The sequence below is a fragment of the Eumetopias jubatus genome, unplaced genomic scaffold (genome assembly GCF_037043125.1).
Source record: "Eumetopias jubatus isolate StellerSeaLion01/CBP00866 unplaced genomic scaffold, mEumJub1_p1.0 scaffold_13, whole genome shotgun sequence".
Classification (NCBI taxonomy): Eukaryota; Metazoa; Chordata; class Mammalia; order Carnivora; family Otariidae; genus Eumetopias; species Eumetopias jubatus.
In genome coordinates, this window is record NW_028274819.1 from 26,900,679 (window position 1) to 26,913,578 (window position 12,900).

A 12,900-nucleotide genomic window follows, 5' to 3' on the forward strand; every position below is an offset into this window, starting at 1 on the left:
GTCCCTCTCCCCCACCCCTGCGCATACGTGTGTGTGCGTGTGTGCTCTCTAATAAAATCTTAAAAAAAAGAAAAGAAAAGAAATGTGTAAGCACATGCCAGGCATTAAAAACATTATTTTTTCCAACCTGTATCTTCTAATCTTAGAAGTACAGGTATTGCTTTTGTAATAAAGGAGGAAAACAAGTTCTGTTTTAGGAGGAGCCCTAGGTCAAAATACGAGAGGCTAGTTCCGACTTTCACCTCTCCTCCAACAGTGGGGCTTTGGGTTTCCGTCGGCGGTGGTTTCCTTCCACGCACCCTACTCGCCTGCCTCGAATCACCCAGACACTTGGCTCCACACCGGGAATCAACACCTCCCCCACCACGCCACAGTTACTGAGCCATTCATCCTTGATTCCTTTTTTTTTTTTTTTTTAATCCTTGATTCCTAAGTGCTTCCCCAAATCATGGCCACCATACCTGGATGACAGCAAGCACTTCGGGCAAGGCATTCTGGGTGGGGGGCACCGGGGGCAGGAGGCAGAAGAGAAGGTGAGCAGGTGCATCAGAAAGCATCTGGAGATCATTGGGAGAGTTCTGCGGGCACAAACACGAGTCCCTGAGAACCACTCCTCTTGTCCTTTACTCGAGAGGCCACCCCGGAGGCATCGGCTGACCGGTGCAGCTCCCTCCCCAAAGCCAAGCTGCAAGCTGAAATCCCGCTGAGCGCTTTTCTAGTATGTTGGCCAGCCAGCCCGAAACCGTCTGAAATGGCCTAGAGGGGACTTCACCTCAAATGTTTGCTGTCATCTGTACACAGTGCTGAGGCTATGGAGGAGGGCAGAGGACTGCTTCATCAGTACTGTGGATTTCACAGCTGGGAAGTGAACTTTTTCCTGAGAAGAGGCTGCTATTTCAAGAAAACCTGTCACCACTTCTAACACCCAACTCTTCAGGGGCGCCTGGGTGGCTCAGATGGTTGGGCGTCTGCCTTTGGCTCAGGTCATGATCCTGGGGTCATGGGATCAAGTCCCGCATTGGGCTCCCTGCTCGGTGGGGAGCCTGCTTCTCCCTCTTCCTCTGCCTCTGTCTCTCTGTCTCTCTCTCTGACTCTCATGAATAAATCAAAAAAAAAAAAAAAAAAAAAACAACAAAACACCCAACTCTTCAGCCTTCTGCTGAAGGGTGTTCATAAAAATGCTACCTAGATTCTCACCAGGTGTCCTTCCCAACATGCCCTTCAGTTTTGAACACTTTCAAATATTCTAAATTCTCATTTGGTGCTCCTTAAAAACAGCCCAGAGCTGGCCTCGGTCAGTCGGTACCACCGGGTAACCACTGCTAAGCCATCTGAGCCCATCTGCTCAGCAGACGAGTGAGAAACACAAGAACCTATTTTAAAACAGGCAAAGCTCTCCACCCTCCCCAGCTACCAAGCATGGAGCTACGTGCAGGAATTCCACACTCTGTCTGCAAAGCTAGAAGCCCAAGACAGGTCTGATCAATGGGAAATGCAATCTCTCCAGCAAGATAAGTGGACCTCGACAACATCAGGACATCTAAGTCCCAGTGCAATGGTCACCTGAGCCATCAGGTAATAAAGATATGTATGAAAAGCCAAAAAAGGCACTGTCAGAGCTGAAGTTCACCCAAGGGCTGGCTGCAGTTACCTTGTAGTGAGAAGCCACACAGAGGGCCATAAGCCTTTGCAGGAAAACTTCAGAGGCCTTGTGGTAGCAAAAGAGGGTATCTCTGTTAACGTAGTAGCTGCGTCTGGAGTTAAGCAACCAAAACAAACCAAAGAGAGCCCCAAACAGGACATACTGCTTCCAGAAGGGACCTGGATACATGGATTGCCCCCAGCCTGAAAGGAGGAGCCCCACATCCTCCAGACAAGCCCTGTATTGTAGGGCAGGAGCAGAAAGGAAATGGAGAACATTCAACTTTCCCCTCTCCCTGGAGTGGCAGCCTCTGCAACAAAGGGCCGAGGCCTTCTGCTCAATGCTTTCATCGCCCCCCCACCCATCACAGCGCGCAGATGCCGGGAGGATACAGCTCGCAGGCCTCGGGCAGGGGGCAGCCTGAGACTATCCGGGTGATGCTGAGGCAATCCAGGCACAGTAGGTCATTCAGCCACTTCTCCACCGCGTCCCCGGGGGCGTATCGGATGGACTCCTGCAGGGAGACCTCATGCAGGGTCCGTGCTGCTCCCCACAACACACACACGTGATGAGAAACAATTATTAGATGTGTTTTGTCTAAAAGAGCAAGGCAAATGTTCTACTTTCTCTGTCACAGGCCCACGTAAATGTGGCTTGAGAATTTTTTTTTTTTTTTTTTTTTTGGCTTGAGAATTTAAACGGAGTGGTTTTAAACTGTTCTGGGGGATGGTCAATTTGCCATGACACTGAACCCACAGGGATCCCGCTAAGTCGGTGCAACCATGCCCTGAGGCGGTGACCAGCCTGGGTCAGGCTCCCATCTGGTCACAGGCTTGCTGTTCCCTGGGGAAAGCAACTCCACCTCCTGGGGACCCAACCTCTATGCCTGATGGCAGCACAGTCCGGTACCGCCCATGCTGGTACGAGGAGAGGACCTTGCAAGAGAATCTGCGGGACCCGCCGTGGACAGGCCCGTCTGGGGGTACCTGATGCCAGTCTGGCTGTCGCTGTGGCCTTGTTCTCAGCGGTGGTGCTGATCTGGCTCTGGGCACTCTGCTGACGGAGCTGCTGGATCAGCTTGAGGGACAGGGACCGGCCAGTGCCCTCGTAGCTAGGAGCAAAAGCAAAGGCCATCAGGCATGACGTCCCAAATCCACTGTCTAGGAGAGGACAAAGAACTGCCTTCCCCCCTCTGCTGCCGTCTGGACTCCCAGCAGAGCGTGCACACACCTGCAGGAGGCAAGGCAGCCTGGTGGCTCAGCTGAGGGCCGGTGGGGCCGGGGTTCAAGTCTGGCATGACTACTGAGCACCTCTGGGCAAGGAACTCACCCTCTTTAAGCCTCATCCTCAAAAGGGGGTTATTCTACACACCTCACAGGATGGTGCTGTGAACCAAAAAAAAAAAATAAGGACTGGGAAGATGATGCAAGTAAAGCCTTCAGCATAACGAACTGGACCACTGTTCAATGGTCAGTGAGTGAGCGGTCGCTGAAGTAATGCACCGGAAGGAATACAGAGAGCGCTTCCGGTTTGGAAAATCAAGACTGAATAAACCCACCACCTCAGTAATTCCTTTCATCCCTACTTTCACTGAAAAGATGACCAAACAACTAACAAAAATTTTGGAAAAAAAAGAAATCATCTTTACTCTGGCCACCAAATGGGCTCTTGTCATTTGTATTTCCTCCTTCAGTCACAGCGCAGGTGACCAGAGGGGGCAGACCGCTCAGTGGGTCTTCTTTTTTACTTATGGTACTCACTCTGATAATAATATTTAAAGACTATGTATGTAAATACTTCCTTTTACTCAAATACTATTTTTAAAGAATGATGAAAAAATAGGAATTTTGAGGTGTTTTATTCTCCTTCCCGGCCACACATAACAAAGCTTTCTCAAAAGAATTCCATTTACTTATTCAAAAAAGAAAAACAAGTAAGCACAAGCAACAAAACAATCTCTTGTGCTTCAAAGGACAATATCAAGAAAGTGGGAAAAAAACAGAAGAAAATTTTTATAAATCATGTAAGGCACTTATACCTGGAATATATAAGGAAACCTTACAAATCAATAATAAAAAGACAAGCCAAATAGAAAAATGAGCAGAGGATCTAAATAGAGATTTCTCCAAAGATCTACAAAGGGCGGGTAAGCACATGATAAGATGCCCCACATCATCAGCCATTAGAGAAATGCAAATGAGGGCCATAATGAGACACGACTTCACACTCACTAGGATGGCTATAATCAAAAAGACATAACACACATGCTGGCAAGGACGTGGAAAACTTGGAAATCTCATATGCTACTGGTGGGAATTTAAATTGGTGCAGCTGCTTTGGAAAACAGTCTGGCAGTCCCTCAAGCGGTTAAACATAAAGTTACTATCTGACCCAGGAATTTCACTCCTGGGTATATACACAAGAGCAATGAAAACATGTCCACACAGAAAACCTATATACAAATGTTCACAGCAGCATTATTCCTGACAGCCAAGAGATAGAAACAACCCCAATGTCCATTAACAACTGAATGGAAAAAAAAAAGTGTATAAACATACAATGGAATATTATTTGGCCATTAAGAGGAAGGAAATCCTGACACAAGATACATGGATGAACCTTGAAAATATTATGGTAAGTGAAAGAAGCCAGTCACAAAAGACCCTACATTGTTTGGTCCCATTTACATGAATTGTCTAAAATAGGCAAATCTATAGAGACAGAAAATAGACTAGTAGTTCCCCAAAGGCAGGGGGGGTTAGGGAGGGATTAGAGGGCGATAGGTAACGGGTATGGTTTTTCTTTTGGGGGTGATGAAAATGCAAAACTGATTGTGGGGCTGGTTGCACAACTCTGTGCAGATACTAAAAACCACCGAATTACACACTCAAAGTGGGTATATTGTATAGTATATGAATTATAGCTCAAGAAAACTGTTAACAAAAAAAGTAAAATCCATTTTCTTTAAATATTTTCAGTATAAGTAAAGCAGACACAGTAATAAATCTGTAACACAGAATAATCTCTTCAAGATGTGATTTCCGCACAGAAATCTTTCCAATATTGAACATATATACTTACTGGCCTGGAAAGAGCTCACGATATATTGTTACATAAAAAAGCAAATTAAAAACAGTACATAAACTGTGTTTACATTCTTGTTCAAAATAAAAAAGTAAAATAAATGCATAGAAAACGTATAACAAAATTCTAACAGTAGCCATCTCTCAGTGGTGATACTATCAAGTGACTTTTCTTTTTGCTTGCCTATTTTTCCTAATGGTTCTACAGCGAGCATAAACTAAATATTTCAAGTATCTAAACAAAGCTCTTGAGCCATTATAAGACTGCTGTCTTGGGGCGCCTGGGTGGCTCAGTCAGTTAAACATCTGACTCTTGGTTTCAGCTCAGGTCATGATCTCAGGGTCGTGGGATCAAGCCCCGAGTCAGGCTCCACGTTCAGTGGGGAGTCTGCTTGGGATCCTCTCTCTACCTCTGCCCCTCCCTCCACCTTGCTCTCAAGTAAATAAGTCTTTTTATTTTTTTTTATTTTTTATTTATTTGAGAGAGAGAGAACGAGAGACAGAGAGCATGAGAGGGAAGAGGGTCAGAGGGAGAAGCAGACCCCCCACTGAGCAGGGAGCCCGATGCGGGACTCGATCCCGGGACCCTGGGATCATGACCTGAGCCGAAGGCAGACGCTTAACGACTGAGCCACCCAGGCGCCCTCAAGTAAATAAATCTTAAAAAAAAAAAAAGACTGCTGTCTTACACTAATTTGATAATTGCCGTAACACTGTATTTCCACATGGCTCTACAAGAGACGACAACAGTACTGCTGTGTGCTCTCTCAAACCTAATCAGGCCTAGAGACAGAATGAGACCTTTACCACTTGGGTCATGAAATTCTTCAGTTTCATGCTGCCCATTTACCATCAGACCAGAGGTGGGCACCACTCATTAATGAGAGACCGACTCCGACATGCACAAGCCCCAGGAGAGACCAAAGCCGCTCCCACGACTCTGACTTCGGGAACCGGACCGACCTGCCCCAACCCAGGCGCGTTCACTCATGCCGCCTAACAGGCAAGGACCTACAACGGGATCAATGACCCCCACTCGAGGTGCTTACCCATTGATGGTGGATGCCATGAACACAAGGTACGGGCCCAGGAGGCTTTTCACCAGGGGCAGGGGGATGGCAGCGGCTTCATCAATCACAACCAGCTCGGCCTGACCCAGTTTCACAGCATCTGCAGGATGTATATACTGCGGGAAAGAAAAGTTTATATCATCACCGGCCACCCCAGGGCCACAGCTGTGATCCCTGCAAGGCCTCATAAAAGCCACTCTCTGTCCTCTCTCTCTCTCCCCCTTCCCAGTTCTTCTTTCTCTCACTCCTCCTTCCCACTTTTCCCTGGCAGGATAAAACAGAATGAGCTCGGAGCCAGACACCTGGGTTCAGAAGTTCAATCACCAATTATGTGCCCCTAGACAGGTCACTTAGCCTCGCGGCCTCAGACTCCTCTCCACACTGTAAAGTGGAAGAAATTCCTATCTGATGGTTACTCGAGAGAAACATCAGGAAAATGTAGAAACATGTCCTGGCTGGTGCCTGGCCTAGTAATGATAGGCGGGGTTCCCCCTTCCTTTCTTCTCATGCTTCTCCCCAGCCTCACTCTGGCCAGAGAGCTGGAGGGACAGCCTCAGCCCAGCGGCGGCGGCGGCGGATGAGACGATGTCAGGTGTCTCAAGCGCCTGCTACACACTGGGTCCTGGGGTCCCTGCTTGGTCACCGTCATTAAGGCCAAGTCTCCCTGAACTGGTGAGGACACTTCTAAGACTCGATTCCTTCCTAATACACAAACACATGTCCTTAACTGTATTATTAGCTTGGCCACCTAATACCACAAACTTGCCCTAAGTTTGGCATCCTTACACATACTAACTACCTCTTCACTTTCTTCAGGGCTTCCTGCTATTTTTAAAGTTTGTGCAAGGCCACGAAGAGGTATTTTACAGGAGAGGAAACCTGATGGCCAACTAACATAAAGACATGCAACCTCACTAGTAATCACTGCAATACCAAAGACAAGGAGATCCCATTTCACACACAGGTAAAAATTAAATAGCCATAAAACACCCAGTGTTGGTAAGAACTTGAGGAAAACAAAAATTAAAAAAAAAAAAAATGCCATTGGGAAGGTAATCTGGTACACTTTTTTACAGGAGAATTTGGCAAAATCCAAGAAAGGGGGAAATCTGTGCATACTCTAAATCAAACAGTTCCACTCCTAGAAACATAAATAAACAGTAGTATAAACATAAAATGAGTGACATCAACCAGAGCTACAAGCTTCAATCTGGACAAATCTTGAAAACAAATGCTGAGTAACAAGGCAGGCGGGGGAAAAAGGACAAGTATGGTATGTTACCATTTTACCTAGGAAAATACAAACACAAGAACTGAAAGGAAACACACCAACCCAGAGCACAATTACCTACGGGGAATGGCACAAGGAGGGAATGGGACGGCGAGGGGTACAAGAGGGGCCGCGACTGTGTCTAAATGCTTTACATTTTTAAGACAAAAATAAGAATGACTTTTAAAATATGAAATAAACACAGTCAACAACAAAGTGTCGACATTCCTTAGACTTAAGTGCTTAGATTCTGAGTGTTACCTTGACCTCTACTTTTCTGAAGTATTTCATTACGAATAAGATCTAACTGCTTTGTTGGAAGTCGAATGATGGATCAGGGAGACAGCAACTCCACTCAACTCTGAGAGCAAGTACACACCCTCAGTAGGGCCCCATGTCTTGGACTCTTCAAGGGGAAAAAAACCTAAACGAGCACCTCACAAAAGCAGCAGAAAGCAGCCCCCCAGAGAGGTGTAGCTGACTTTAATCTAATATTCGTCTTTTTCTCAATTTCCAGCAAGGAGGAGGAGGCCTCAAAGGGACCCAAATGGAGCCTCATAAAGTCAGGTCACCTCTTCTGTGTTTAAACTCCAGCCTGGAGACAAAGGGACTCTGGCAATACAAGCGGGTCTCTGATTACAAATCCAAACAGCAGCAAGGGCTGAGCCTGGGCATTTCAGGGAAAGGTTTCCTTTCTCTGGTTTGTGTATTTTTCTTGAGTTTTAACAGGTCTCTGTATTCTCACTGCCTGTGGCCTGCCCTCCACCCCACCCCACCATCAGACTTCCCCCCACTTTCAGTGAAGCTGAGGGAATCTGGCAAAAATGGGAAGAAATGTACAGAATGAAGAGATTCTAGAAAGAGACCTAGTAGGAAAAAATTAAGATCCTTAGGTAAAAGACATAAATAAACACTTACCATTATTTACAATCTGGATCTTTGAGGAAAGGTATACCTCCCTGACAGGCAGATACATATGCCTTCACAGGCATAAAGGTCATAAACTGCCAAGTTTACCTGGCTCGCTTCCCACCCCAAGTCCGAAAATAATCGATGAGCCTCCTACGCTGGGAGCCCAGGGGCCTCCATTCCTTCTGCAAGCCTGTCACACTGATGTTTCTCTACAACTGAACAAAACTGTACTTTGGACAAGTGCAGACCATTCAGGCTTCCAGAGCACTGGAGATTTATAGAGCTTTCAGGGAAACACTATTTAAAAAGGAAAGTAGGCCACTGGCTAAACCACAAAGATTCAGAGTACATCTTGCAAAATTATTTTTCTCTTTTTAAATGGAGAGGCTGTTGTTCTAGTTACAGATGCACCATCTCAAAACCTACTGTAACTAAGGAAAATCAGAACTGATGTCAGAACAGTGATAGCACTTCTTTTAGCTGATTCGTATACTCAAAATCCCACTTACTCGATTTTCAAGGGATAAAACGATAACTTTCCAACGTGGCTACATAAGTTTGTGAGTTTGCTTGCAAGTTTACCTTGAGAAGAGGCCGAAAATCTGGATCAGGTTTATCATAAAACAGCAACACTGTATACGAGACACCCACTTAGGGCGCCTGGGTGGCTCAGTCGCTAAGCGTCTGCCTTTGGCTCAGGTTGTTACCCCAGGGTCCTGGGATCAAGCCCCACATCGGGCTCCCTGCTCTGCGGGAAGCCCGCTTCTCCCTCTCCCACTCCCCCTGCTTGTGTTCCCTCTCTCACTGTGTCTCTCTGTCAAGTAAATAAAATATTAAAAAAAGAAAAAGACACCCAATTTACACAGGACATAAAATGACTGTATTTAAATACCGCAGGACAGTGGCCGAACACAGCAGTGTTTTAGAATGAGCCTCACCTGAATGGTCTGCCTGTGTTCTCGGAATACATTCACTCTGATCACAGCTCTGTTAAATTCAGGATTGAGAGACTGAATGATCTCATAATCCAGATGCTCCTGATGGAGAGAGTCAAATCAATGACAAATGTTAGAAATTAAAAGTAAGCAGGCATTCCAAAGACTTCACCTAGATTTACACCCAGCACTGAATCAAAGTAAGTTCTTATCCTAATTTCCTACCTGATATTGCAGCGCGTCAAATCCTTTAAAGACAAATTCAAACAGAGTGTGGAGGTTATCAGGGCTTGGGGAGGTAACAAAGATATTGGAGTACCTATTGAACAAAAGAAGAGGACTTTTTTTTTTAAGGAATTAGGAAATCCAAAAGGGACGTTTAGGGAACAAAAGAGGAAAAGAAGAGATTTCTGTTTGCCCTGTGACACACGGGATTTACCACAGATAATGGCAGAAAAAAAAGAACACTTTTTAGGGAGGAAAAGTACAACTGCTGATCTGAGTACATTTTTCCTCCCAAACTAATGAGAACACATGAACAGCGAGAAGGCAGCACGTCCCGGCAGTCAGCACGTCCCGGCAGTCAGCTCCTGACATCTGGGTAGGCACGCGGCCGAGAGGTGCGTGCACACGACTCCTTCCGTGTGAGGAGCCAGCGTGCCACTTCCCAAGCTTGTGTCCTGGGACCAGAGGGTGGGCCCACAGCCATCACTAGCTGTGCTGAGAATGCTTCAGACCATGAGGCCCAACAGCTCAATCAGCGCTCAGGCCAAGGCCGCAGCGAACTTGCAGGGGACCCTGGCTGAGTGTAAAGGGTGCCAATGGCGAAGGTGCTGACGGGCCCTGCCAGAGCAGCAGGAACGAGAGACCGCACGTCAGGGGCTGCCCTCAGCCCCAGCACCACCGGCACTGACTTGCTGGGGTATCGTGAGTGACTCACTGAAACTCCCTGAGCCTGGGTTTTATCCCACTGTGAAATGCTTACGGAGCTATTAGGAGCACCAAGGAAGATCACGCATGTGAGGACATGGAAAAGTCTAGGTCCATTATTTCTGCCTGTAAAGCTAGAAGTACACACTCTCCTGGCGACTCCATAAATCTTCCACCCAGGGCAAGAGAACAGAAAGGAACATCACACTCAAAGGCAGCTCCCTAAAAGGAAACAAGATGTTCTACTGATCAAAATCATTAAAATACCAAACGTGTGCTGTCCGCAGTCAACAAAGATGGTCACCCATTCCCATCTCCTGAAGAGTTTTAAAGTTTCTTACTCCTGTTTCTTCGCTTTTATACATCTGTCCCACTTTTTTGGTGTGTTTGTTCAACTTTAAAGAGTGATCACAAAGGTCCTGGTGTATGTATCCATGTGCCTGCACACGTATGTGTGCACCACCAGGGGGACGGGGGGAAACAGCGTCGCTGTGTCTAGACAGGAACCCACAACCTAGAGAAATCACACAGGAGCCCGCACAGACCCAGGGACAGTCTCCCGGTCCCCTGCCTCCTATCCCGCACACTTATTCCTTAGAGCTCAGACTTCCCAAAGCGGGGGAATGAGACCTCCTTACCCAAAAGCCACTGCCCCAGCAATAGCCAATCCCAGAGCTGCAGACTTCCCCCTTCCTCGGGCAGCCGTGAGTGCGACAGTACTCCTCAGGGTCTTTTCAGAGATGCCCTCGATGAACTTTAAGACAGCTTTGGCCTGTGAAAAGAGAACCGTATCAGGTGAGCTTTGAGAAAGACCAAGTTTCAGCCATCTACCACCACTACTGTGGAGAAGTCGAGGCAAAATCAAAGGGGGCCCATTCTTGCAGGCCAAGAGGCAAGGCTCAGCACTCCGGCTTCTCACCGCCTGGTCATCTCCTCTTAAGTCTCAAGGCTTGAAATGCCACTGGGAACACCCAATTCTAGACCTCTTCCCCACCCAGCAATCCCTGTATACATGCAACTGTATACATCTCCACTTGTATGTCTGTCAGACTTCTCAGACTGACCTGAGGGGAACCCAGAGTGTCCCCCACCAACCTCCTCCATCTATAGTCTTCCCCATCTCAGTTAACAGGCCCACTGTTTAGGCCAAGAGCCTCTACATTTTCTCCCCATGCCCGATTCACCAGCAAAGCCCATCAGTGCTACCTTCAAAATATATACAAATCCTACCAACCTTCACCAGTGTCCTCTGCCACGCTCCTCAAAGCCCCCAAACTGTCTTCCCCCATTATTACAAGAGACTCCCAGTTAGTCTTTCCGCTTCCACCTTCGTTCCCCTACAGTCTAGACTCAACAGAGCAGCCAGAGGGTGAATTTTAAAATTCAGCCTGGGGATCCCTCCAGCAGCTGTGCTGAGAGACTGGACACGTGAAACCTTCCGTGGGTGCCCACCTCTCAGAGAGTAAGTGCCAAGCCCTTCAGGGCCACGGGGCTGTGCCACATGACCTCTGTCATCTCCTCCTACTCTCGTCCACTCACTCTGCTTCAACCCAGGCAGCCTCCTTACTGGTCCTCGAGCAGTCTACCTTGAGTCTACCACCAGGTAGACTCCTACCTCAGGCCTCTGCACCTGGTGGCCCCTCTCCAGAAGCACTCTCCCTCCAGACGGCCCCGGGCTCTTTTCCCCAACTGCTCCAAGGCTTTGCTCCAGGATCACCTTATAAACCAGGCCTCCCGCCTCCTGCACTCCCCATTCCTCTTTGACACTGCCTGTGTTTCTCCAGCGTACGCAGCACCTTCTACTACACGTCAGGACTGGCCTGTTTCCTTGACCGGCTGTCAGTCTCAACCCATCGGAACGCAAGCTCCACGAAGCAGGTGTGCCCCTCCTTTTTACTGCTGAGCCCAGTGCCTAGGGTCTTGCCTGGCACCTAGGAGAGCAAGATGCCTGAGGCACAGAATGAGAGGAGGAACCACACCACCACTTGGGGGCCAAACACTACTCCCTGACTGGCATCTGCCCTGGGAACAGGCTGAGACTGGGTAGAAGGCCAAATGGCCCAGCCTGGCCTGTCTGATCCTGCACAAGGTGCTGGACACACCCAGGCAGCTACACTGAAGAAGACACTGAAGCGACACAAGCCCAGGGAGATGGAAGGGAAGAAAGGGGACGAGCTCCAAGAAGCTAGAGTCTCTCCAGATGGAAACACTCAGGAGATCCAGGTCCTACTCATCTTAACTTGGTTTTTGCTGAGCACTGTATTTTGCTCTTTTGTTGCTTACTGTTGAGAAGTTTTAAACTCTGACAAAACATAACCAGGAAAAATCTAACATAACAGAAGGGTAAGCTATCTGGACTAGAAATGCATTCTAGGGGCGCCTGGGTGGCTCAGTGGGTTGAGCGTCCAACTCTCGGTTTTAGTTCAGGTCATGGTCTCATGGGTCGCGGGATCGAGCCCCATGTCGGAGTGGGTCGCGGGATCGAGCCCCATGTCGGGCTCCCTGCTCAGCAGGGAGTCTGCTTGAAGATTCTCTCCCTCTGCCCCTCCCCTGCACAGATGTGCTCTCCCTCTAATAAATAAATCTTTTTAGAAAACACATTCTAAAACAATATGCTAAAATGAAAAACCAACCCCCCCAAAATAATTTACAAAACAAACAAAAAAACCCAGATGACCAAGAATTATATGAAAAAAGTACCTGCTTTTCTCTTAATTAAAGCAACACAAATCAAAACAGCGATCCTGCGTTCCCATGGCACAGGACTGGTAGGCTTAGAAGTTTAACCAGAGCCAAAGCTGGCAAGGTGTAGGGAAAAAGGCGTTTTCACACTGTTGCTAGTTCCACGAACTGGTCCGACACCCATTTTCACACACACACACTCTAATCCAGCAATCCTTCTGGAAACTTTCCTAGAGATAGTGCGTATCTGTAAGAAGGTCCTAACAGCATTGTTTATAATAGGAAAAAAGCTGGAGTCAACCCAAATGCCTACTAGGGGACCACTTACACTGTAGAGTGTAATCCCTTCGCATATTTTTAAAATCTCCATTTGTAT

General features: G+C 47.4%; 1 protein-coding gene across 1 annotated transcript in view; it reads right to left on the reverse strand.

Moving 5' to 3' along the window:
• NAT10 (N-acetyltransferase 10) overlaps window positions 1-12,900 on the reverse strand; it is a 37,859-nt gene that overhangs the window by 12,910 nt on the left and 12,049 nt on the right. The window contains exons 9-16 of the mRNA XM_028087701.2: window positions 10,481-10,614; window positions 9,138-9,231; window positions 8,916-9,014; window positions 5,775-5,911; window positions 2,629-2,753; window positions 2,035-2,185; window positions 1,652-1,748; window positions 462-578 (exon numbers count right to left, since the gene is read on the reverse strand). Coding sequence (XP_027943502.1) covers window positions 462-578; window positions 1,652-1,748; window positions 2,035-2,185; window positions 2,629-2,753; window positions 5,775-5,911; window positions 8,916-9,014; window positions 9,138-9,231; window positions 10,481-10,614 — 954 coding nt within the window. The remainder of the gene's footprint in view (window positions 1-461; window positions 579-1,651; window positions 1,749-2,034; window positions 2,186-2,628; window positions 2,754-5,774; window positions 5,912-8,915; window positions 9,015-9,137; window positions 9,232-10,480; window positions 10,615-12,900) is intronic.